Source organism: Meleagris gallopavo, chromosome 5, assembly GCF_000146605.3.
Source record: "Meleagris gallopavo isolate NT-WF06-2002-E0010 breed Aviagen turkey brand Nicholas breeding stock chromosome 5, Turkey_5.1, whole genome shotgun sequence".
Lineage (NCBI taxonomy): Eukaryota > Metazoa > Chordata > Aves > Galliformes > Phasianidae > Meleagris > Meleagris gallopavo.
Window position 1 is genome coordinate 33,273,331 of NC_015015.2, and position 26,566 is coordinate 33,299,896.

At 33.8% G+C, this 26,566-nt stretch overlaps 1 protein-coding gene across 1 annotated transcript in view; it reads right to left on the reverse strand.

Moving 5' to 3' along the window:
* STRN3 (striatin 3) overlaps positions 1–26,566 on the reverse strand; it is a 37,296-nt gene continuing 10,730 nt past the window's right edge. The window contains exons 6-16 of the mRNA XM_031553766.1: positions 24,822–25,020; positions 18,843–18,983; positions 14,393–14,526; positions 7,999–8,174; positions 7,811–7,858; positions 6,629–6,750; positions 4,533–4,700; positions 4,137–4,277; positions 2,933–3,040; positions 1,116–1,202; positions 1–1,002 (exon numbers count right to left, since the gene is read on the reverse strand). Coding sequence (XP_031409626.1) covers positions 833–1,002; positions 1,116–1,202; positions 2,933–3,040; positions 4,137–4,277; positions 4,533–4,700; positions 6,629–6,750; positions 7,811–7,858; positions 7,999–8,174; positions 14,393–14,526; positions 18,843–18,983; positions 24,822–25,020 — 1,494 coding nt within the window. The 3' untranslated portion in view covers positions 1–832. The remainder of the gene's footprint in view (positions 1,003–1,115; positions 1,203–2,932; positions 3,041–4,136; positions 4,278–4,532; positions 4,701–6,628; positions 6,751–7,810; positions 7,859–7,998; positions 8,175–14,392; positions 14,527–18,842; positions 18,984–24,821; positions 25,021–26,566) is intronic.

Genomic DNA, 26,566 nt, shown 5'->3' on the forward strand with positions numbered 1-26,566 from the left:
TAAGAGTTCATCGGGGGGTGTTAACCCCTCTGTGTTTCATTTAAACACATTTTACAGTCCTTTATTTATGAAGACAGTTATGCGATGATGAAGAATTAGCATCCTTATGCAAGGACTTAGCTGAGCTGTATTAGGCAAAAGAAGGGAAGAGTGTGGTTACACGGCAGCGGGTCAGTGAGTTCTCTGTGTTTTAGGGTTCTATAATGCAGAAAAACATTATCAATACAATCTTGAGCACTGTTGTGACAGGCTAAATATATAAAAAGACTTATAAAAACTAGAATTTTATCCAAACATTTTGTGCAACTAATGCTAAAATATTTTAAGTTAAATTTCCTTTTCTTTAAAGCAAAATAAAAGTTTAAAAGGGGAATCTGTGGCATTCAACTGATAAACAGAAGATTACTAAGAGATGAAAAGAAAGCTACTCTTGGAGCTCACTTCCCCCCACAAGAGCACCACATTCCTAACCCTAAGGCAGCACACAGAGTCCAAAATAAAAGTCTTTTGTAAGATCAGACTCCACGTTTGCTTAAAGACACCTAAAGAACAGACATACGCTCAGTTCATATCCAGTCAAGGCTACAAATACTGGTTTTCCTTTTTTACTTCTCCCCACCCCCCAAATACAGTAATTACAGTTAAATGAATGAGCCTGACATTGTTCGAGATGTGGTGACTTTTCACCAACTGAAACCTGCCCCACTTAAGAGCCTTCACTCAGGCAGATCAGATGTAGTGTCTTATTGGTAACCTTATTGATGGCAGTGACGCGTTCCCTCTTTTTTGTCCAAACAGACCTGCTGTTATGATGCAGGTTTGTTCTGCTGTGTCACACAAATACTTTGGCAAGGGCATCAGCTCCTGCACTGGCAATATATGCTTTTGATGGATGAAATGCTACATCATAAATTGATTCATCCAGCTTTTTCCTATGAGCTGTTATTTCTTGCACACATGTCTTGCTGTCCAAATTCCATAATCTAATGGAACAATCATGGCCTGTTTGGAGAAAAAACAAAAAATGAGAAAAGACAAAATTAGATTTTTGTCAGATGCTTAAAAGCAACAGAAATACAAAATCCATAAAACATAAGAGGATTAAAAAACCTTACTTCCAGACATTAAATAGATTCCATTAGGATCTACAGCTAAACTCGTGACAGCATCCAAGTGAGCAACCATAGAATGGATCATTTTACCTAAAAGCAAAATAAACAGTCAATTTCCTGAGAAGTACCATTTCTTTTAAAAAATATTCCCATTAGATGCAATACAGAATAACACTGATTTGAATATCTGAAAACTACAGTTCTATTAGAAATTATTAAGTTTCAACCACAGACTTGTACAAACATACGGGTAAATGGCAATTCTCAAAGGCATTCATATCCTAAGTACTGATGTATCTGGCATCTTCTCAAATAGCATAACAATAGTTTAGCTCCAGCAAACGTCCCTCACTTTGACAAAGTGTTGACAAAGCTTTGAAAAGAGACTCACTGAGTCATACCAAAGATCCATCTACCAGGACAACTAAGTGGTACTTTAGATGCAAGATACTCTCCAACTTCTAAAATTAACTGTTCAGTTACATTACAAACCAAAGCAGTTACCTGCACATCCAACTACACTTTGTGCCATTTCCCCTGAACTCTAACACTATATTTACCATTTCATGACAAGGAGTTGCAAAAATTTTAACTTCAAACAAAATGAAGAGTCATCTCTTTGTGATCTGAACACATCACCTTTTGGGGTTGTCAGTTGAACCTTAGTTCTTGTTTTGGAAAAGAGTAAGCTACCAAGTCCATTGTAAGACTGTAACCAACATGAAAGTATTCTGTCATCTTTGTCCAGTTCTCTTTTCCTGAAGAATCTTAGCCCAATTTGTCATTTCTCCTTGAAAAGCTACTGAAGATATCTAATCATACGCTCAACGATCCTCTGAAACACTCTTTTATATATATATCCTTTTTGAGCAATAGGAGACTAACACAAGGTACAAGTGTGTATGCATCAAGAATTCATACAATATACAAACTGATTTTTTTTGGTTATTTCTTTCCCTCACATTTATCCACACAGAATTTAATGTGCGTGTTCTCAAGCCTACAGAGATCTACATTTCTTCCTGGTCACCTTCCATTTCCAATCTTTAACCCAGTTATTTGACATGCCATATCTTCCTTGTTATTCTACAGTTTTGTTTCTTTTAAAGACTTGGCAATACATATGAATTTCAGAACAATCATTTCAACATATTTAACAACCATAAGTGAGAAGTGGGGGGGAAAAAAAAAGCCTTAACTTTCGGCCTGTAAAAGGAAAACAATAACAAAAAATAACACCTGCTCTCTATCTCCCAAGCAGACATTTTAAACAGGGGTTTTTGCACACATGTTTAGAAAAGTCAGTTTATGCTGATTTTTTTCTCCCAACTTAGTAGGATAACACAGAAAATGACTGCTGATTCAAAAACTGAAGTAGAATAGAACTTAAGCAGCAACTTAAGTATAACAAAAACTTCCACTGCTACAATGAATTAAGGGCTATTTCTTGCCATTGGTACAAAGTAATGACTTTTACAACAGGGAACTGAAAACATAACTGATACATGTCTGGACTTATAAGCATGGAAATGATGAAAACAGGAATAAAATAGTGAAAATATGCTATAAATCAACATCTTGTTAATTTAAAAGGATATTCTTGTCTGCCATAACCATCTCAGCATAAGAGAGTATTTCTGACTGCGGAAGTCCCAGCTGCAAGGGATGGCATAATTTCAAATAAAAATGCTAAAGTTTATCTTAGAACTACAGGAAGTCTTGGTCACTAGTATATTCTCTACAAATGGATTCTTCCTATATCCATTCAGATTTGCTTGGAACATGTTCATACATACAGATGAGGGTCTCTTTACCCTTACCCGTTTTGTTGTCAAAAAATTTGATGTGTCTATCTTCATGAGCTGTAATAGTAACAGGAAGTGTGGGATGACTTACTACCTTGTTAATGTGATTATTTGATTGTACACCTGAAAATAAGAAAAACATGAACATATATTCATTTGCCTTAAAGAAATGGCTAAAGCTAAAATGAGAATATTTAGCATTTTACCCTAGCTTATTGTATTAACTAATATTATGTAAAGAGCACCTTCAGAACAACATCAGTACATCTAATAACAACCAGCATCTTGTTTTATAGGAGATAGATTAAGCCAGGTATACTCCTGTCAACGTACTTTAAGGTTAAAGCTGCACAACTGGTTTATACATAAGAAAGATCCTTGAGATGGATGGCAAACAAATCAGGGGAAGTACTCTGGGGCAGCGTTAATGAAGTAGAAACAAATTACCCATATATTTAGAACACACTTCTTACACCTCCGTATAAAAAAAGATACATCTTGAAAACAAACAAACTAAAGTCAATCTAACCTACAAGATTCCAGCAGACATATTTTTATGTATTTCAGCTTAAAGAACCACTGAGTAGTTTAGAACCTCTTCAGAAGTTCTTAGAATACTCTCCATAATGCGCTTCCTGCCTTAAGGATCATCTCCTTCATTCTTGTTTTGTTAATTCCATTTGAGATTCTCTTGAAAATAGGAAAGGAATATCTCCAATTTGTGATAGTACCTCTCACTTTCAACATCAGCTTTGCACAAGCTACCCAGATTATAGCTTTGGCAGATTTTTATAATCTGTGCTGAAACCTTTCGATAAGCTACTTACTTTAAGTATAATTAAAGTATTATATTAGGAAAAGCAAATTCTTCCCTTGCGATACTTTTAGATGCGAATAATCAGAAACTGAATGTTTTCTTTATGAAACACTTCCATAGGTTCAAGAAAATAAAGTCAGAAAGCTCCTCTATTCAGAGTCTCATCAGCTATATACAATTATCAACAATGAGCTATGTCTTCCTAACACCTTATTTGTAGCAACAGAATTTCTAATATTACATGTTCCACTGACGCACAATCTGGAAAGATTCTACACTGAATCTTTTGCTTAAATCCCTTCTTAATTATCGTAAGCTTGTCTTTTTACTTCCCACAAGATAAAACTTTCATACAGGTACCTCATTCAAGTTAGACACTAAATAGAAAAGAGCTTTATTTACCAGATTCTACTTGGGATGAAAGCATTACCACTGACTGAGATGTTTCTAAATCATAGATGACTGTGCTGCCAGTGTTAAAAGATGCCACCATATGAGCAGGATCACAACCTATGAAGTCAACCGATGTAGGTATTCCATGCTCTAAAAAGTGAGGGAAAAAATGCCTTTAGAAACAACAGAACATCTTAAAATTCTTAATAATTTAAGTATTAAGCTTACTTTATACTCATACTTAATTTCCTCCCTTCAGAATAACACCACAGCATCAGGATTACCTTAATAAAAGAATTTCTCTTTAGTCCTGTTAACTAGCTTTGAAAAATGGACAAGCCAAGAACTCCATCAGATGTCTCATAACAAATTTTCAAAACCAAAATTTCCCAGCAAAAAACCTACCTTTCTCTCCATTGTAAGTGCAAATACAGGGCATTTTTTCTGGTGGGTTCCATAATCTAATAGTGCCATCTGCTGAACAAGATAGTAAGTGATTCTTTACACCACTGTAAGCAAGACCCCAGACTGCATCTGTGTGAGCAACTAGTGTGCCAGCTAGAACGTTTGGCTCTGGAAAGACAAAAGTTTAGGAACAGAATAAGCATTTATTGCATTGCAATATAATTCAGATTTCAAGTAAAACAGCTGTATGTCACATTTACTAAAATACTGATCATTTATCACATCTGTGTTCTTACAGATCTGTTAGTTATACTAATTTATTCTGTGAATATCAGTAGTAGGAAATCCTAGAAGTGTCAATTTATTCAATGCAAGTGCAAATTCTGAGCTAACTTGACTGCAGATAGAAAACTAAAGTCAAGACATGCGCTTCTGCCCTTTTTTATTCAAGTAATTTTCTAGCCTGTAGATAACTTATATTAGATTCTTAAGCAAAATGGTCCACTACACTGCACATGAATAATAAACACAATAGATAACACCCCACTGTCTAAAAGGATCATTTCAGAGAAATTTTAAACAGCCTGACATCCATGCTGCTAGCTAAAAGGACTAAGGCTTTCATGTTTAAGTAGCTTGTTAGCAAATCAAACTTGCAGGCTATTAACTCATTCAGTCATTTGTTGAAATTACATTAAAGAACAACCTACAACTGAATTTAAATTAGAGCATTTCATTTAAAAAAAAATGTTAGAATAATTGTTATTAACTATCAAGGAAAGCAAGAAAAGGGAAAAATCAGAACTAAGAAATTGTATTGTTTAAGTTGCAGGTACATTACACAGTAGATCATCCTACACAACCTCTGGCAGCTTTCTCAAAAAAATATCCATGTCCCCTTTTTCCAGAATGAAACACTTGTTATAACCTCCTCTCTGAGCGGTTTGCTTCCTTCATCTAGATTTACGATCTTAAAGATACTTTATTGCAGCCTTTTCTTTGTGCAAGATGTAAAAACATCTAAAAAAGATCAGCTTCTTATTCCTCAGTTATTTAAACTCTGATGAGTTATTCAAACTTTGATGCTTTTACAGTAACACTGCTTTTTTTTTTTCCCCCAATTTACTATACTCTGCTGACTCATACATGCTCTAAAAAAAAAACAAAACAAAACAAACTTCGGTACCCAAATATTGAAAAAAAGATTACTCCTGTTGCAAAACAAAGAAACATATCCGTATTTTACAGCTGCTTTTCATAGAGGGTTTTTTAATAAACCAGGTTTTGAGTAGAATAGAAATTAAAAGATAGGTGGAAAAGACTAAGTAAAAAATCTCTAAAACTTAATTTTGCATGAAATTTAAAACAAGTTGGTCTTGCAAACAAAAGCCTTACTAACAACCTTTAGGGAGGAAAAATAACAAGAGTGCTCTGGCTTTTAAAAATAATTTTGTTACTTCAGTAGACTATCTGAGGCCCACATAAATTATAAGATCACTTTATTGGTCTTTCTAAATTGACACAAGACAGCACTGCTTCCTCTCCACCTCACTGATACAGATTATGCAACCTGAGCGGTGTACCAGATCACTTACTACAGTGACACAAGGAAAAGAGCAAGAATAGAGAACAGTCTTGCCTTCATACCAATTCAAACTTCAGTAACACATGATACTGTTAATCCACACCAGCATCAAGGAGACAAATTAGTTTTCCATACACTTAACAGCAATTTAAGTCATTAGCTATGGGAAGCGAAATGCAAATACAAACAATATGCCTACGTGGCATTAAAATACCAAATTTTGGAAAACCAAAGTGAAATGTATGTCTCTTAGAAAGGGATATGACTGATTTCTTCATTATTTAAACTTTAAGATTTGCCACTCATTCTCTTGCATTTCTATAGAAAGCATGTCACTAATGCAAATGGAAATAAGCAATGAACATTAATTGCACACAAACAAGTTGAAAACACAATTCATTTGATAAATGGTATTGACATTGCACAAAAGGCTTAGAAAACATGTTACTGAGCAGAAAATTTATGTCCAAGACAACAGCTATCAGTTGTTTTTCTTTTAAAAGGTATTTACCATAGGTGTCATATGGGTCCACGTTAGGGCTAGGCATGTTCCACCACTGGATGGTTGCATCAATACCACCACTGAAACATTGTTCTCCATTAGAACTAATTGCCAATGACAATACAGGTCCACTATTGGGAGACAGAGAATAAGTAGTTTACTGATACTGCCAACAGTATAGTTAGAATTTTGCAATCTATTTAAAAAAAAGGCAAAAACAAAAAATAGCCTGGATTAAATAAACAATTCTGTTAAAAATCTTAAGTCTCAGCAAGTTATACAAACCTATATTAAAATATTTACAACAACTTAACTATCAAAGCTTAAGCAATGCAGGAACACAATCTTACTTCAATAGAAACTAAACCTGCAAAGCATGAAGGATTTTTTTAATTATTATTTTCTAAAAGAACAGACAATCTATGCCTATCTAAAAACTAGCTGTGCTGAAAGAGGTTGTTCTAGCTCTCTGCCATTAATACTATAAACTTTCTCAGATGGACAGAAACCTATGCTCCAGAAAACTGGTTCAGAAAAATAACCCTAGGAGGGGTACTTCTTGGTTAAGGCTAGACTACTACTGGTTTAACTTCTTGAATCTGTTTGCAGTGACACTAGACAAGCTGTGTCCCAAAGGAAGCAGCACCTTTGGACATACCACTAAGTCAGGTTTAACTGTCTTGTAAAGCAATATCCCAAAGTTAGATGGCTGGTTCACAACAGGTCATGCTTAAGAAATGAAGTCTACTGGTCTTAAGTGCAGATAATTCCAAACTGGAATTGTATATTTAAAGCTGGTGAAAACAGATACTACTAGTTGAATCCACCTACATACTTGACACAAGGAACAGTGAACCTTGAGTCTGCATTAAGTCCTTTTTTTTCTTGATGACTGCAACTGTTTTTTTTCACCTCTCAAAATTATCTGGGGACTACTATGTTAGACTACTAGTATTCCATCATATATATATTTTCTTTAGATCTTACATATTAAAAGCCACAACCCAAGACACTGCTCAGGCAATTTCAGTGTCATCTTCTATATCTTCTTTCTTTTTGTTTTATCATGGACTCTGCCATAGGTGACAGGGATTCAGTATTTACCTGGTTTTAAAGAGTATAATCTTGTCTACACGATGTTTTATGAATCCAGGATAAAAAAATTATCAGATAATTCTAATAAACACTTACATGTGGGCCCTAAATGTGTAGATAGGTTCTACATCTAAAGAGGCACTCCTGAAAGACGAAGAGGAAAAATTATTACACAAAATGAAGTCTCTACTGAAAAACTCCAAAAACGTTTAAGAGTTTTAAGAGAATCAATTTCAAAGACTTTTAAAACAAAACTGATACTTCATAAAAACCCATATACTTACTTTTTGGCAGGAACTGTTTTCTGCAAATTCCAAAGTTTTAGAGTATGGTCCTCAGAGGCTGTAACCAGCACAGGCTCTACAGGATGAAAAGCTAATGCCCGCACTCCATCAAAATGACTGCGTAGCGTATACTTAGGGTTCCATGTCTTTCGGAAGGCATCTTTATTAGCTGGCAGCTTAAAAAAGGAAAAGGCATAATTTACATTGCGTTTAAAAATATGTATAACAAGTATTTGTACTTTAGGAAAAGCTTGCTTTTCTCAATCCAGTTAATACATATTCAACCTTAAACATGCATTTCTCTATTGATCTATAGGCATTTGTAATTTCCTCTCCGGCAGGCAACTTAGTCTGCAATGTATTTTTTTCCTACTGTAGAAGTTTCTTTTGTTCTAGTGTGGAAAAGAGCATAATACTGAATATGCAAACAAGCTTTGATTTTCAAATTTTGGTTTTAATCCTTTTGTACGATACCTTAATTCTTCTTCCCTGAAAAAAAGATATCATTGCTTATCATACTCTCTGTAGCCAACGAAGAGATTACAACTTTCAAAAGCTCATTATCACTTAAAGACAATTAAAATAAACTTCAGGTCCCCAGATTTCTTCCTTAGATTAACATCTTGACTTAGAATGACAGGAACCATATGCACATCTTGAATAATCTTCATGATAAGGCACGTACAGAGAAATAGTTAAAGTATGAGGACTGCTCTGAATGTTACTTTTTACTGTATTGGCCGACTACATCAGAAGATGCTGGTTGTATGACAGCAGAGATTAAAACTTCCTGCCAATATTCCATTATATTTTGTTGCTGTGCAACAAACTGCAACAGAGGAGTCGTTTGATAAAATGACAACTGACACAGAAGTGTATATGAAACAAAGGTGGGTCACTGAATTCTTCCATGCAGAAAAAAATGCACTAACTGTTCATCACCAGTGAAAATGCATAGCTAATGGTGGTGACTATGTTGAAAAATATTGTTTTGCAGCTAATAATTTGCTCTATCATACAGTGTTACTGTGCTTTTTGTGTCTGTATAGTTCTCATGGAAGTATATGGAAGGCATTACTTTTGGAGTGATCTATGTACTTAAGAAGTGTATTAAACACCACTATATAAAGTGTTATGTGCAAGGCTCTAATGGATTTTAAGTATATTTGTGAGGCAACTTATTTATTGTGTGAAACAGGAGAAAAGCTACCTTATGTATCAGTGAGCACCCAATTCATTCTCTTCACAAAGAAAAATTAAAACCCACAAATTGTAAATGCTTAATATTAACCCTAGATACCTCAGAAAAGTTACCAGAAAACTTCTTCTAGTGAATGTAACAGACTAATTTAAAGCTCCAAATATAATTCATATTACTCAAAGTCAAGAGGACCTATAAAAAACTACATACCACTTATCCTGAAATGTCTACCCAAGGAGAAATAGACATGCACATACTTCTCACTTCCTCTCCAGTAATTATAAAGAGACTTTAGAAAATTAATTTTAGTTAGATAATTAAAATTAGCGAATGAAGAATCAATAGATACTCATTCTATACTCTCCCTTACACACTATCTACCCATGTACTTGTTAAGACAGTTCTCAACTACAGGCCTGAATCCCTTAGTACCCCCAAGATACTTCTAGAAACATTATGGAGAGATTAAACACTCTCATATCTAATAAAAATTTTAGTATCTGCCAGCAACGAAAACAAAAAAATCAAATAATAATGTAACAGTACACCACAATATCTCTATCCTGGACTGAATTATCAGTAGTCACTCAAACTATATTTGATTATATCCAAACAAAATAAATAGAAATGCTCAGACAATATAATTTACTGTTCTAAGTTATAGATGTGTAGACATCTGTTTTCCCTCAAAAAGGTATTTGAGTTTTTTTTGGCCTAAATGCAAATTATTCCAATATCAGACCAAGCAACATAAATCTCTTTTACTAGATGTGCAACATAACCTTTTTTTCAATATATCATGTAACAAATAAGTTTCATTACAAAGTATTTTACTTTCAATCTTCCTTCTCTGCAATGCACTGAGTATCTCAATATTTTTTGTTGATATTTAAGTTATTCAGAACTATACTTCAGTATACAACCTTTATACAAAGAATAATATCTTTGTATGAGGGAGCAGAGTGGAATTCTGGAGCTCTGTTTAATTACTGAAGTAATTTTCTAGCTAACAGAGTCACTTAATGTTGGAGGCTTGCAGAAATTAAAGCCCAGCATCTGAAACATCTGTGCTTAATTTTAGCACATCACACCCCAGATGAAAGAGAAGACCTTGATTCTTTCAATGTGGTGTGCATCCACACTACAATGATTTTTGTTACACTTGTGATTTTTCTTCACTTGATTTGTTTTCAAGAAAACTGGGAGGACTGAGAAAAACAACAAAAAGTTTATTAATTGTTGTTGTTAAAATGTCTATTGCAACAGTGATATCATTCTCAGTTCAGATACACTCACTAAAACACAAGGTACCAAACTGACAGAAATTTGGAAAAAGAAGCACTATTTAAGGCTTTTAAGGCTTCACTTTTTTAGAACAGATGTCAACATCTTGTTCTAAGAGATGACCATGTACACTTTTTTATTTAACTACATTTCAAGGAAAACAGATTTTTGTTTAATTCTCTCTGTCCATCTTTCTAATGAACCTGGCCAAGAGAAAAAACTAACATACCTTTAAAAAGATCACTGTAACCTTCAAGGAAAAAACAAACAGTAACCTATTTCAAAAAAAGTGCACATCATAAAAACATTGTCAAGGAACTTGGAACGTATTTGCTGACTACAAAAGGACAAACGTGAGATACAAAACAGGACAGGGGCAAAATAAAAAAGTAAAAAATAAAACGTAGTGGCATGTATCAATATTTTGAAGTGGACAAGTCAGAAACCTCTCCAAAGAAAGGCATAGACACACAGATCCATTAAGTCTTAAATGCTCTACTGGTAAAAGCCAGATTCAGAATCATAGAATTGCTCGGGTTGGAAAAGATCTTAAAGATCATCGATTCCAACCATAACCTAACCATACTACCCTAACTAACAACTCTCTACTAAATCATGTCCCTGAGCACCACATCCAAACAGTTTTCAAACACATTTTAAACACATGGGGAGCCTATTCCAGTACTTCACAATCTTTTCAGTAAAGAAGTTTTTCCTAATATCCAAACTAAATTTACCCTGGTGCAACTTAAGGCCATTTCCCCTCTTCCTGTCACCTGCCAGTGAAAAGAGACCAGCCCTGCTCTTGCTGTAAGTACTTTTCAGATATTGGCAGAGAGCTAGGCTACAGTACCAAATATCTTCCGTAGCTTATTTATCTCTCCCATTAGCCCTCTCCCTATACCTTCAGTGGATGTTAATTAAAAAGATCAGCTAAGTTCTTAATCCCAGTCCCTGGATCAAAAAAAGTCACAGAGCATATGGTTAGAATAGTAGGTTCTACCACAAACAAAACTGCCATCCGAAATGCCAATCATTTGAAAAACAAAAGCAAGAAAAAAGACCTTTACCATAATCTCTTAAACCAAAAATTGAAAACAAGAACCCACAGAATCTTACGATGGTGGGAGGGCAGAGAAGGAAATGTTGAATAGATAAGAATAACAATTAGAATTAGAAACGCCTACTTTATAGCACATGGCAAGCAACTCAGTCATTCTGCCTTACAAACCACCAGAAAAATCGTACTGAAACAAATTTCACTGAGGATAATAAAAAAAGGCAAAAAACCCAAACAACCCACACCCAAACTAAACAAAATCAAGCATCAGGTAGAAAAGCTCTTCCTGGCCCCTGCATTCAAGAGAACCTCCTTATACCACAGTAAGGAGACCTGCATCCTTCTCTGTCTTCCCAATTTGCTATATACTTACAGCAAACAAAATTCAAAAAGCAGTAATTAATAACTGTAGTTGGAGTATTTTAATCCTTCATTTTTTTCTTGATAATATTGTGATTTCCAGATTAGATGCTCTGATAAATCAGGACTTCTGGACTTGCAGCCAAAAAACACCAAGATCCTGTGCAACTATCAAAAATATCCCAAGTGTAGTATTTAATAATATTACTTTCTCAGAGTACAAACACGCACTAAATATGAAGTACTAGATCCTAGAAGAGACATTACTTGAGATGACTGCTGTTGTAATCAATTCATGCACTAAATGTTTATCATACAGAAAAAATATTCAGCTACAATGAAAACTATTTAGATTTAAAATTTAATTCCCATCCTCTCTATACATAGCCTCCATTTGAAAAATAAGAATTTCAGGTAGGGACTTACTGGAAAAACAAGTGGCTTGCAGGGACAAGAGATTAAGTTGTCCTACAAGCACAATATCACAAGTACAGGCTAAGACACAGCCCTACTGTACTGCACACACACACTTATGGAAACAACTTCAGAAATAAAGAACTATCAAGGAACTTTTATCCTGGAGGAGCATCATGATGCAAGAGAACTATATACTATCTGAATTTCAGTCTCTTCAGATCCACAGCAGGACAGATTCCCTTTTTCTTACACAAAAACATTAAGAAAACCTTTCTACTTGTGTAACTTGATATTAAAGGTTTATCTTTTCAGGTACAGGAAGAAGTCAATGCACATTTTTCAGATATACTCATAAAGTCCCTAACAGCACTAGGAAAGGAAAACTAGAGAGGAAGCAGGGAAACTGAATGACATTTATAGTCAATCACGTCTCATTTTTATTCGTAAATAATCCAGTTGAAACAAACAAAAAATTCACATCCTTTGTCTCCTTGAACAGCCAGATATTTATGCATTGATAACACCACCCCAGACATCCCCCAAATTCAAGGGCCTTTAGCGAAAAAGTCTTGTTGAGAAAGTTTTGAAAATTCAACAACACTGAAGCACCTGTCAGTAAAATGAGAACAATACAAAAACAAACAAAAAACTAGTACCTTGATTTTGAGATTCTGAACTGCTTTGTTTTTATTCTTCCATGCAAATTAGCATTCAGTGAATATACAAGCAAGAACATTTAGAGGTTAACCAAGTCAGTAGAAGACTATGAAAGAAAGAACCCCAAGCTATTCAATTTCATAATCCACAGTGGAATCAGGTTAGGGGTGTTGTTTTAATACCAGTTCGGGATGTCTCAAATTTAAGCTGACTTAATCATATACACCTGTGAAGTTATTAAAAAGCCTCTTCTTCCATGTCCGCTTATTCACAGATTTAATTGTAAATTAAAAAAGAAAAAAGTGTTATGCACATGATTCTTAAGTCTGTCTGCCATACTTTTACATACAGTGATAAGGCAGATTCAGCTCAGTAGAAGGTAAAATTCATAGACAGAAAATGCAAAGAGCTGAAACTGAACTCTAATTTCAAGTTATCCGATTTCTCAGAAGCGCTACATCATTTGAAATGAAGCAGACAATCTGAACATTAACCTTTTCCATGAACAGAACAGGACAATGTATTATGTAAGTGTATGAAATTGGGCAAATATTTTAAGAAATATTTCCATTGAGTTTTTCCACTGCTTTCTATAAGGATGGACAAATAAAGTTTTCAATTTTCTATCAGGAAATCTAACTATGCAACCTAACACCTTGTAGTAAAGAATGTACTGGCATTTACTTTATGACAGCATTTAGTATTTACAAATACTTAAGGACAAGTATGACTACATAATTGGTGTGCAGCTTAAGTACTTTTAGACCCCATAAAAAAAATAAAACACCAAAAACTAACAAGATACTTTAAACACAGTACAATATGTAAGACTTACCTGGACTTTTCCATAACTACTCAAATATTACCAGCCAATTAAAAAAAATAAAGAAAGAGAAACCCTAGTGACAGTAGCTTAATTAACATGGTAAGTGACAATCTCAAATCTCCAGGTAACACTAGAAATACTCCCTAAAAGTTTACATCAGAAATAAACAGTAATATATAGTATATGCTATTAAAACCATGTAAAAAGAAAGAGTGGAGCAGAGCAATATGTTTCTGCAAATATTTGTGTTTTATACCATGTCTTCTCAATACTCCATTTCAGTGTAAAATTGCCATTTCAAGAAATTCATGTTAAGACGACAAACTGTATTCTAGGTCATTACACACACCCCCAGTTACAAAATGTGAATGAAATTACATTAGAAGAAAATAAACAAGTAATCTTAATTATGATTATCCAAAACACTTAGCACATTCAAAAGGTGCCCTCTCCTCCCACCAAATAATATTTGCTACTAAAAGCTCTGTTCTCTGCATCTGTAACATTGAGGGTAGAGGGACATGGTAGAGGAAAACTATCACTGATTAAATTAAACTCTATAAAGAATTTTAAATAAAATTGCACTTACATCATAACTATAGTCTGCATCATTTGTTACTGTCAAGTCTGCAAGGTCTCCAAGGCCCAGTACACTTAACAAAACATCATCAGAACCCATAATAAATGACTTGCCTCCTCCAGATGGAAACGTTATTGGCTCAGCTACAAAGAATAAAAGTTTCTTTAAGTATCAATACAATAATTTAAACGTTGATGAAAAACTGCATTATTCATCACTTACAAACAAAGCAGAATTTAAAACTGAACTAGTACACACCACGTACTACAAGTAAAATAAAAAGAGAACACATGCAACACATTAAAAACACAATTCTTCATCATGATTTCAATAATTTCATTTCAACTTAGTCTACAAAAATTTTACAATTTACAAATTACTATATGTGAGAAGGTAACAAGAACGAAGTGACTTGAATGATCATTTTTCAATATCAAATTTATGTCCTACATCTCCAAATAATACTTCACTCACTACACCATGTTGCTTGCCTTCTTGCCATTTGCAAATACGTCTCTATGCTCTGTACTAATCAAGTGTCTCTACCTGCACAATTAAGTATTTTTATCTCAGATCAAGGTCTCCTGCAAAACTTCTCTTCTACACCAAGTTACCAGATAATTTAAGAAAAGAAATAACATATTTGTGAATCTTCTCTACATGAATGTAATTTTAAATTCCTAAAATCAAAAATCAGCTACTATTTATCTCAATGAGCTGTGCCTTCTTCAAGTTAATATTCAACATTTTTGTTAATTGCCATTTAGAATAAATAAATACAAATAACCTATAAACCATTCATTCTGAACAAACATCTGAACAATAAAGTTTCAAACATTCACCCACATTCTTTATAATCAACAATACTGTTTACCTCCTTCTACAATATCCCCGAATACCAACTTGGTGGTGAGGAATATGACTGAAGGCTTAAAACTAATACTTGAGCATGCTATTAGAAGCTGCTTTTACTTATCAGTATTCTCTTTTGTGAAAAATATATAAATAAATAAATAAATGGGATGCTTGATAGGTAGAGTATTTTAGATCAACTTCAGGAAAATGGGAACTTCAGCTAAGTGTAAGCATTTCCAAAGCATATTAAATCTTATTTGACATCTTCAGAAATTAAATCTGCTTGAGTTTTAGATTTCACTGAGTTACAGTATCACTGAAATGGCACTTCTAATCTCAGAAATAAAGCTTTAACACACGCAATTTCTTTTTTATTGTCTAAACACCTGACTAAAATTAAAGGGAGATGCAATATTTCTATATAAAGCAAGAAATAACATCACAAACATTCTTTGGATTAACTTAAGACAGTGAAATCCCCAAACAATAATTAGTTTGTTTTGTTTTTGAGATATTCACGATTTCCTTGGTTTTCTTCTGACAGAAAAAAGGGAAAAAAAAAACCTAATACTTTATTTGGAATTTCCAAACCTGGCTCACCTTCAATGTTCTGACAGCCCAGACTAACAAATACCACTGTCCATTAAGGAGTCCAGATCTCCCAGGTTGTAGTAACAGAAATAAAGGTTCCCTGACCACAGGGGAAAGACAATGACATCCTCATTTTACACCTGAGGACGCTTTCCATCCTTGTTGTGATGCTGTGAGTCCTATTTGATCTAAGACATGCTCACATAGTTTAAGTGAGCTCTCAAGTCTATCCTCCTAATAGTGCACGAGATTAATGCTATCTGTGCTTGGTAGATAACCTTGCATGAGCTAAGCTCTACCACAGAAAATTGCACAGGAGAAGTCTATACATAAACCTATCAATTTCAACATTTCTTTATTTAAAACTTCCAAGTTAACATTATCCAAAATTTAGAAGCACATTTCTAATCACTAAAGCTATCAATATGTATATGTAGCATAACTACATTTTCATGAATTCTAAAAATAAGTTTGTGCAAATGTTTTTTTAAACATTTAATAGAAGACTGAAGAATGTTTGCAAGTTCTGCAGGTTTTCAATGTTGGTTGTTTTTTTTTTTTTTTGTTCTCTTTCTGATATATGCAGAGAAGTAATGCAATTAAATATGCATGAAGTTACAGCTACCAAAAATAAAGATTCACACCATGTATCAATAGGCATATGGAAAAAAAATTGATTTTTTTTTTTTATTAAAAAAAGGAGATCATTCCCACAGCTGTGGATTAGGTGTTCAAAAAAAAAACCAAACATAACTTTACACAATATACTGGATGTAGAATCAAGTTGTAGCTCAGAGTTATGCCGTACTTTCTACTTCTGAAGATCATGCACTACAGCAAAACGGAAAATTATTTTTTAAATGGCCGAGATTACAAAATGCTATTACAACATAACAATTTTCTCATATTTAAACCTGCACTTGAGTAGAAATAAAAACTTTAGAAATGTAGAATATATAGTCCCAGCCAATTGGAACCATAGTTAAAATTAGAACCACAGTTCTTACAGAACTATAGTTTCTTTTTGGATCCCCAAGCCCTCGCCAAGTTTAAAAAAGTGAGCTTAAAAACCACTTTGTTCTCTACATGAAAATAGCATTTCCAACCACTCAATTTATAACAGAACTGGAACACTTAATAGCAGAGTGTAGCATGAAGCTTAAGTACAGCCCCAAGAACATTACAGCTTGGTAACATTCATCAGCCTAGCATGCCCTAGCAAGAAAGACATACAATTGTTCCCTAAAACTGTCTTCAAAAGACATTAGCTTTGAAATCACAGCTGAGTAAAAAAAACTGAGCAAAGTTGACATATTATGATAATTAAGTATTTGAAATTTACAAAGGGCAGACCTAAAATAAATACAAAGTAAGCTTGTGTGCTTGTAACTACACCTTTTTATAATGGGTTGTGCAAAGATTTAGAAAGCTGCACAGTATTCTGCATAGAATTTGACCAAAACAGCAAAGCTTACACTACTATTCCAGTTTAAAAGTTTTGGAGAAACCACAGTTAACAGATTGTGATAATAATAAAAATGTAATAAAGATATTCATACTACTGCTTTTAATGAATAAAGTCCAGCAAACTGAACTGATAAACTACAATCATACAAGCACATAAATGGACAGAAATACAATTCTGAAGGCAGTTTACTTGAAAACAATTTGGACAATCTTTATTTGAAGTGTAGCACAATGTCTGTTCTACAGGAACCACACAAGTCAGCCCTTATCAAATTCAAATCTACAATCTATTTCTTCAGAAGGATTGCTTCGTACTATATTACTTGAGATACAATGCCTTTAAAACAGACATGAGATAACATGCCATTTAAAATACCTAGCACAAAACATTGCAGCAGTTACACAGTTACTGGAGAGATGCCAGACACCTCTATACCATCACACCACATTTATAGTTGATAGTACAAGGTACATGCACACTGATTTCTGCAACAGAAACTTCACCATTAGTTTTTTCAATTGCATTCTAGAAGTTAATTTGATACTTGTGGATCTTCAAATTGTAAATAAATAAATAAATAAATAAAAATGAAAAGGAAGGCTGGAAAACAAGGTGAAGTAATAGTTCAGGATAGAAACAAAAACAAACTTTACCCCCCACAAACTTTACACTTCTCTGCTTAGAACAAGACAGAAATTTACGGGTGGAGGAGGACAGACAACAGTAAGGATTAAGGAAAAACAAAAGAACCAATAAGCAGCATCAGTAATAATGCAAATTGTTTTGACTTCTGGGATAGCTAATACCATGCCAGGGCTTATGGTTCAAAGATCATCCTAGAAGAGCCAAATGTGAATTTAGTTGGGTACTTGGATTTTATTTTATTCTTTTTAAAGTAGACAATTTATATCACAGTATTGTATAAACTTGAGAAGTACTCCTTTAAAAGCCAAACCTTAAAACTGTAGATGGCAACAAGTTGAATAACAAAACTTTGGGCTATGTAGGTAATATTATACCACTAACCTCCATTGCATAAGATAATTCTGAAACTGGACCTAATACTTTGTACAGAAATGCTTACGACTACACATAAAATAGGAGAAGAGAATTTAAAAACAGTAGATCAACATTAAGCGTAAGGAAAAAGAGACAAGTTAGTCTCTTAAGTTAAATATTCACTTACAAATTTCACTCAAAAACACAAACTGTTGTCAAATACTAATACTCACCTTTTAACCCTCAATCAGTAACACCCTATTCATACAACATTTTGCTACACGGGGTCTGCAAACAGTGATTTAATACTGAATACTCTCGGAACACACAGCTGTACATGAAGTTGTTTAAAAATACTTAGGAAATAAATGTCCATTACAATAAGCCACAGCTACAGTCTCACAAAACCATTTGAGAAAACCTGCAAATAGTAATGATGTGGCAACCTGCAACTGCATTAAGCTTTATAGAGGGGAGAGTAAATGACAGTGTGTGCCTTCTACAAGAAATCTCCTGAAATACAATAAGTAGCTGAATTTTTTGTACCTTCCTCTGCTCTTGCACCTTCATGATCAGTCATTCTAGAAGAGGGTGACCTAGATTGATTAATGATTCCTGAAGGGATGTGGGGTATCTCATCATCGCCCAGATCTGCTATCATGTCTTGAAGTTTTGTCCTGTTGACTCCTGTAAATTAACGTCAGCAGCAAAAATTCATTTGATTGCTACCGCTTGACTTGACAGAAGTCTAAAAATCCATTAAACTAAGTAAACAAGAATAATTACTAATGGGACCTCCTTAAAATAAATACAGTGCTTTGCTTTTGTCTTTGTATATAAATACAATTGATCTTTTGGAAATCAAGGAGTTAACGCATTAAATCTAAAACTACATGCAAACAGTCTGAATTCACCAGATCAAAGAACAAATGTTTTGTATTCTGTTGATCTGTTTTATAATTTCCTGTAGGAAAGAAAAAAAATCATCATACAGCCCTTGTGAGAAGCCAAACATCAAAAGAACACAATTATAAAAATACACATGAATCGAACACTTTCTAATACAAAGCTAGCTATACTAAACAATTAAACATTGAAAAGATTGCAAATAAAAGATAAGCTCACAAATGAGGGGAATAAGTATAAATAAATCATAATTGCGAGGGGAAGGGGGTGCAACAAACAATTAACTTTCCCTGGTTTTGAATGGTATTTGACTTGTATAAAATATTTATTAAACACAAGATCACCACTGAATGAAATAGTAAATGCACATTATATTTATTAGATAAGACTGCTCCTAGAAGAATACTAAATTATATAGTAATAATAAGTAAAAGTAGAAGTAAAATATACTAAATTATGTGCATTAATTTCATAATATGGATACTAGCTAACAAAAATAGTAGGTTCTAATTAAAAGTATTTTAATTAAATTAACTTCTGCTTTCAACTTCCAGCTTCCATTTAAAAAAAATCTTTAACAACAAAATTAAATCACAGCAATAGACTCCTACTAAAGAAAATTATCTACAATGACACTTTACTAGCTTTAATCAAAAGGAAGTCCTCACAGGTAGTGTTGGCAACTATATTTTAAGCAAACAAATATACTTATGCTATGTATTTCTCTTTAAAATCCACTACGAAGTTTTACTACTTTTAAATGGATATAGTACAGCATAAGTAATTTTCAAGCATATACGTTTTTGGTGAAGTATGCACTAGGCAGCATTTTATTACACTCTGAGTTGACGTGCCACTTTTAATAAAAGATACAAACCAAAACAAGGCCTTCATTTTATGAAGTTGTAAGAGGTAAACACTAGATTTACAGATCACTTCTCAAAAGCAAAACTGTTTAAGTAGTTAAATTCCAAAATACATTCATTGAAATCATGATAGATCAATTTTAAGATCTGTCTCTGACAAAAAATAGTTAAAAATCAACGTGACCAAAAATAAGCATCCATCAATTATTAAATTTTCTTGATGTAATGCAGAGAGGGACCATTTTCACACTAATAATTGCAAAGCATGTTCATTTTGACAAATATAAATTAGAATCCATATACTTTATTGTGGTTTCAATCTTTCATTCTTTCATGGAAGCCATAGTATTTCTATCATACATATGAAAGCTCCTACCCATAAGTTGTTGGAGAATAAAACTGGCTTCATAAAGTTTCCCATATGTAACATGCTTCTTGAGTGGCTAAGTCTCATTGCACTCATGTACTGATGAGTCTAGAAACGTATTATCTCAGCTGAAGAAGTGTGAAATACTTAAAATTTTCTTTCCTGGTTACAGTTCTAATCTTTATGTAGAATCATTTTCCAATAAACCCAGAAGTAAAGCAATATTATTATTACTTTAAGACGCGGATGGATAACAAGCAAGGATTAATACAGAGACCTACTTGAGTTTTGAAGGAGACAGTGAAAGCAGATAAACATTTCTTTCAAACAGAATTACTAATGGGAACACACAACATTCCTTTAAAAGCGTGAACAGAAAGGACTTCATTCCAGCTAGATAGGAAAGCATAGGAAGCAGCTATCAGTAGATTGGAGGGAAACAAAGTACGTCTTATAAACACTTATCACATACAAATGTTAAAATAACGTCCTTTATTGGGCAACTGAAATGAACTTCCAACTACAGTTTTAACTACGAACTACAGTTACACTGCATAACTACTATGTTCTACTGGATGACCTATTCCATCATGTCATCTAATCACTTTCTGGAGAGATCTGCAGACTGAGATGAACTGCACTTGGCTTGAAGAGGAAATGTCTAAAAAGATACTCCAAAGAGGTGAAGGATGTTGTTCCTCAGTAGTATGAGGAACGTCTCCTTTCCAACAACACTTTTTAGTAGTTTTTAGACAGCTGCTAGACTAACAAGGATAATATCTCATTTGAAACTAATTGCACTAATGCAGTTAGTTATTTGTTAATTGCAGTCAGCCAGTGAAATCTCATTTTAAAAAAAACAAGTAGTTAAATGGTTGGGTCTCAACTGCACAGACCACAAATCTGTTTTTGCATCTTTTCCAGCTGGTTGTCAGCCGGTCACCTATCTAAAGTGATCAGCAGAAGATATATTCTTGAAGATATTAAGAAGCAATCACTAGATCACATGATAGAAGTCATGACTGGTACCCTGAGATGTCTACTTGAAACCACTCTTCATTCTCCAGAAGACTCATTAGTCTTCTTGACATTGATAAAAATTTTATCCTCATCCAAACAGAAAGCACCTTCTGTAAATGCCTTCACCTCAAACATATGGGAATAAGAAGTCTGTCTCAGAGCATACTCAGAGGAAACTGACAGTAATCCAGGTCACTCTGCTATCCATTGCGACCTTGAACTAGCCAGTCGTTTTGTATATCATTAATAACAGGATAATCAGTCTTGTCTTGCAGTGCTTTTCAGCAAGTTTACTTACTTGTCCTGCAGGCATCAGCTCAGAACAGCCCTCAATCCAACATAAAAGAGGGAGAAACACTGATGTTTACAAAGAAGCAGCTGCTATTTCCAACAACTTTCCTGTAATTCATTCTAAAAAAATGTCGTTATTCTGTGATGGTCTTACAGACATAAGCAGTGTACAGATTTCTGCTTTCTAATTATTGTGCATTCATATCATTGTTGAAGTTCTCTAAATGTTAAAGATTTTTAAGGGTTAAAATGCACTGACTCTGCATAAGCAGCTACGTTTCAAGGCATCATCTGGCTTTGTTGTAGTCTTCAGAAAGAAAGAACACAATCAGTAAACACAGATCTATTAAGAACAAAACTTAGAACCTCATTTCATTCTCCAGAAGTCAAAAGTTAAAAAGGTCAACAAATACTCAGCACAGAGAAGCTGCAGTCTAAGAACTCAAACAGATTTCTACTAGCTCCAAGAAGTTGTAGTCTGAACTTTCTGTCTGCATCAACGCGTGACACACTGAAGATAGTAAAATCCAAATCGCTCCATAAGTACAGAGCAATTCATTTGAGGCACAAGAAAAGGAAAAGCAAAAATGAGTAAAGTGTCGGGGGGAAAAAAAAAGATCAGTAAAAGGATCTCAATTTTAACATACAACTTCAGATGTGAAGATTATATTCCTAACTGCTGAGAACGATTATTCTGAGTGGATTCTATCAAGAGACATTCATCTTCTCCACAATCATGCTGTGAAGAGTTGACAAATTATATCTAAAAAACAGTCAGTCTCTGATTTGCTTAAGCTTACTGATTTTCTTGAACCTGGGCAAGACATCTATGTCTTAAATTCAACCTATTAGTGGAAAAGATAAGCTTTCAAAAAAACAGTTTTGTGGAAATTACACATAACTCCTTATCTTTCACAATTAAGTCTAGAATATAACGAGACTGGTTTTAATGTTACAGATAGAAACAAAGCAAACCCAACTCCAGCACACATAACCAGCCAGACTTCGGGTTATTTTACTATTATTATTTTACTATTGTTGATACTATAAAGGCAATTAAAGCATTGGATATTTTTTGTTTGGTTTTGTTCCATTTTAAATTCCCTTAATAAGAAAGAATTCAACATAATATTTTAACATAGTATTTTGACTATTCTGACAGATTTAAAAACAATAAAGGAAAAAGAAAATCCTTATCAAGATGTGTCAGTGAAGAGAAGATTACCTAAGTTTAGGTGTTCCACTGTAAGATAACATGAAGAAACAACAGAAGTATCAAAATGAATAAAATGAACTTCAGTTTTGTTATTAACCCCTATGACAGGAATAACAGTTACCACACCTGCGTCAGGGTCATGAAGATCCTGACATGAGTTAAGCAGTCTAACTACAGATTATGATACAGTTACTGGATACATGTACACTGTATAATGTACAATGTACAATAAAGGAATCGATTAGAATGTCTGCCCTATTACTGTGCCCCCAAAAACACAGCAAGAGGTGATAATCAAAATATTTATTTGATCATAATGATCATATATAGTGCCACACATATCTCAGATAATTCTGACACAAATCTGACAATGCACTTAAAAATGTTGAAGAGCAAAATAAGATGAATATGCAGTGTGAAGACTGTGAAAGATCTGGCATTTAAAGGAGAAACAAAGAGAATCTTCTACTTTTAGTCTCAATGTTAAAAAAGCTGACAAAAGAAGTCTACAGACAGAATAAAAATGATTTAAATAAACTTGTCCCACCATAACTGCATACTTTCACTGTGTGCATTTAGGCTACTCAATTAGGTCAGCAATTTAGGTGTCAATTTTTAACTAGAAACCGTGAATTTGAAAGTGTGAAATGCTTACTGACATATTAAATGATGCTTACTGACATCCAGATTACTACCATAAATTCTAAAAATTAATCCAAAATCTGGGCAAGAATCTTTGTACTCTTGTTGAAAATATTTGTCTATGTGCGTGAATGCATCTGTGCATAACAGTCATGCAAAACTGCTGAAAAACAACGTGCATCAAATGAATATTAGTTCATTATAACTAGCAAAATAATTTTAAACCTTAATGATTATAGAATCCTTTAATGAAGTGCTATATCTTAATTATCATCTGATTTAGTGCAAATTCACATAATTACCCAAATCCTAGATATTTTTTTACTTTTACTAAATATATCTAGAAACTTCAGCAGACAACTTAAATAAAAATTAAAAAGAAAAACACCTGCAATTAAAAGAGCTTCTCCAGAGACTAATTCAATGACATCATGTCCACTAAAAAACTCGCATAGCTGATATAAATCACAAAGGCATTTTGAGCAGGTACATAATGTTGAAAATTCAGTTTAACTTGCATAGTTCATGTAAGGGCAACAGGTCTGAAAACTGTTCAATAGTAAGGCATTAGCCAAAACCTAGAAACTGCACAGAAAAGCAAAAAGCACCACAAAATAAACGAAGCGGCAAAAAAGTTCATAATCACATTACAGGTCTTCTTTTCTTCCACTCTCACGTTGCCTTAGATTGCCAAAAGAAAAAAAAAACTGAAACCCATGAATGGCAATTATAGCTTGATTCAAGCTCATAATGCAAAAACAAAAAACCAAACAGCCAAAAAGAACAAAAAAAATATCAAAAACACACCCCCAAAACACCCAAACAACAAAACAAACACTAAAACAACCAGCAGTCAAAACAGTACTATAGTATTTTAATTTAAGGACTGGAGAAAGCGTAAATCTTCTTTCAGAAAATCTTCTGGAGTAGAAATAACCCCCTAATGCCAATTGTTCATTATTTTTGCACTCCCATTAAAAAGCAAGTTACTTTTCTTCACCTATTTCACTTTCAACACATCTCATCGAGATAAGACTGGCTGTAGATAAAGGCTTTGATACATTCACATTCAGCAGGTAGAAAGTTAAAGTTGGTTGCCCCCATTACAGAAACGTTTAATGAAAAACCAAAACAAATAGAACTCATGAGGAAAAAAAAGTCTTCTATACAGATAGGCAAAAAAGCGTTGTATTACAAGATTCAGAATCTGCACTTACTCTTTACCCCTTTCTTCCCCTTTCGTTCCTTCTTGTACTGTTCCTTCAGTTTACTTATTAGTCCCTGGTCTACATCCCAAACCTCAGCAGTTGGGGACAGGTCATCTTTGTCTACATGCAGCATATTATTAAAAGAAAAAAAATCAGCAATTGGCAATGCAAGCTGTTGGCTATTTACTATAATAGCTGTATAAGAGCATCAATACAAGTTCTTAATAAATCTTTAAAAGGTGCAGTCTCAGTTTAAAGTTTACAAAATACAAAATCTTGTTTCATAGTTTTCCATTACACTGTTTAATATCAGTTACACATTTGAAAATTGTGTATTAATTTGTTACTAAAGAGCAAACAAATTAAGTTTCATAAGTAACTTTTCATGTTGCACACTTCAAAATACAGAAGAAGTCATTGGAGTTCAGAAAGTTTACTGCATCTTTAGAAAGACAGTGTTAAGAAATTATTCAGCCAGTTTTAAACAAGCAAATAAAAGTTTTCATGCTGTATTACTCATGAAAGTGCAAGCTGAGTAAGTCAGTGCCAGTTTATTCATGAAGTCCACCATGCATTCTCTCACACTCGTTCTACATGCATAAGAAAGAAGTCTTGGTCCTATGCATAACCAGAGAAACAAGTCATTTTAAATGAAGATTGATAAAAGTAATTCACGTAAGTGAATTGACATCCCACTGCATTTCAGGAGTTACAGCGGAAGAAACAAAAATGCCACATTCTACAGCCATTTCAGAAGCCAACTTTTTCCATCTGACAAATACTGGAAAATTATTTAATGTTCATGAGGAGTCTCAAAATTTCTCAACTGTCTCAAATCTTTCTGGAAAAGCTACAGTAGGAAATGGATAAACTAGTTTCCAAGACAAGGTAAAGGTAGCATTTGCAGAAGAACCTTGTCTGAGAAACAACTAAACATCAATCAAACTTGGTTTATGCACACAATGTTTTCAGATATAGAAATAATAAGTTATTCAGTTCCCAACTTATAACTATACCTACAATATCAGTGTCTCCATAAAACAGTAACTTCTGATATTACAGCCATTTGATTCATAGAAGTGCACAAGAGGAGCCATATACAGCAGAGAAAGAAACAAAAGCATTTAGGTAGCAGAACAGTATAACCAGTAGGAGTCAGTCTACACACAAATGTTTCATGATAAAACACAACAAAGAATGGGAATACGTTCTAGGACACAGACCAATCTGTAAAGAGATCATCATTCAGATAGGGCAGAAAATGAAAAAGAGAAAATTGATAGAGGCGACATACAGAAATGGTAATGGTGGGGGAAGGTAGGAAATAAAACGTAATGGGAAAATTTCAAGAATTGTCTGTAAGGACCCACGGAAAAGGAAACTGAAGAATTACATCTTACACAAAACTACTGTCACTAGCTACCAAATTGCAAACAGAAAAATCTCAACCTTTATGAATACAGGGTCAAAACAGTAACAGAAAATTACCATTTATTCAGGATACACAAGAGGCACAGAAAGATGACAGAAGGTTTGTGCAAAGAAATTAGGAAGGAAATTGATAAACAAGTAAACAACCCCTTACCCCCCGACACACACACAAAAAGGAAATTCAGTGAGGAACAACAAATAACAGCCCAAAAAACACTAACAGAATGAAAATAAAGAAGTAGGTTGCAGCAGTACAAAGAAGGATTTGACAAAAATCAACTAAAAAGCAGAACATATGTAACAAAAATGTAATGCTGTTGCAA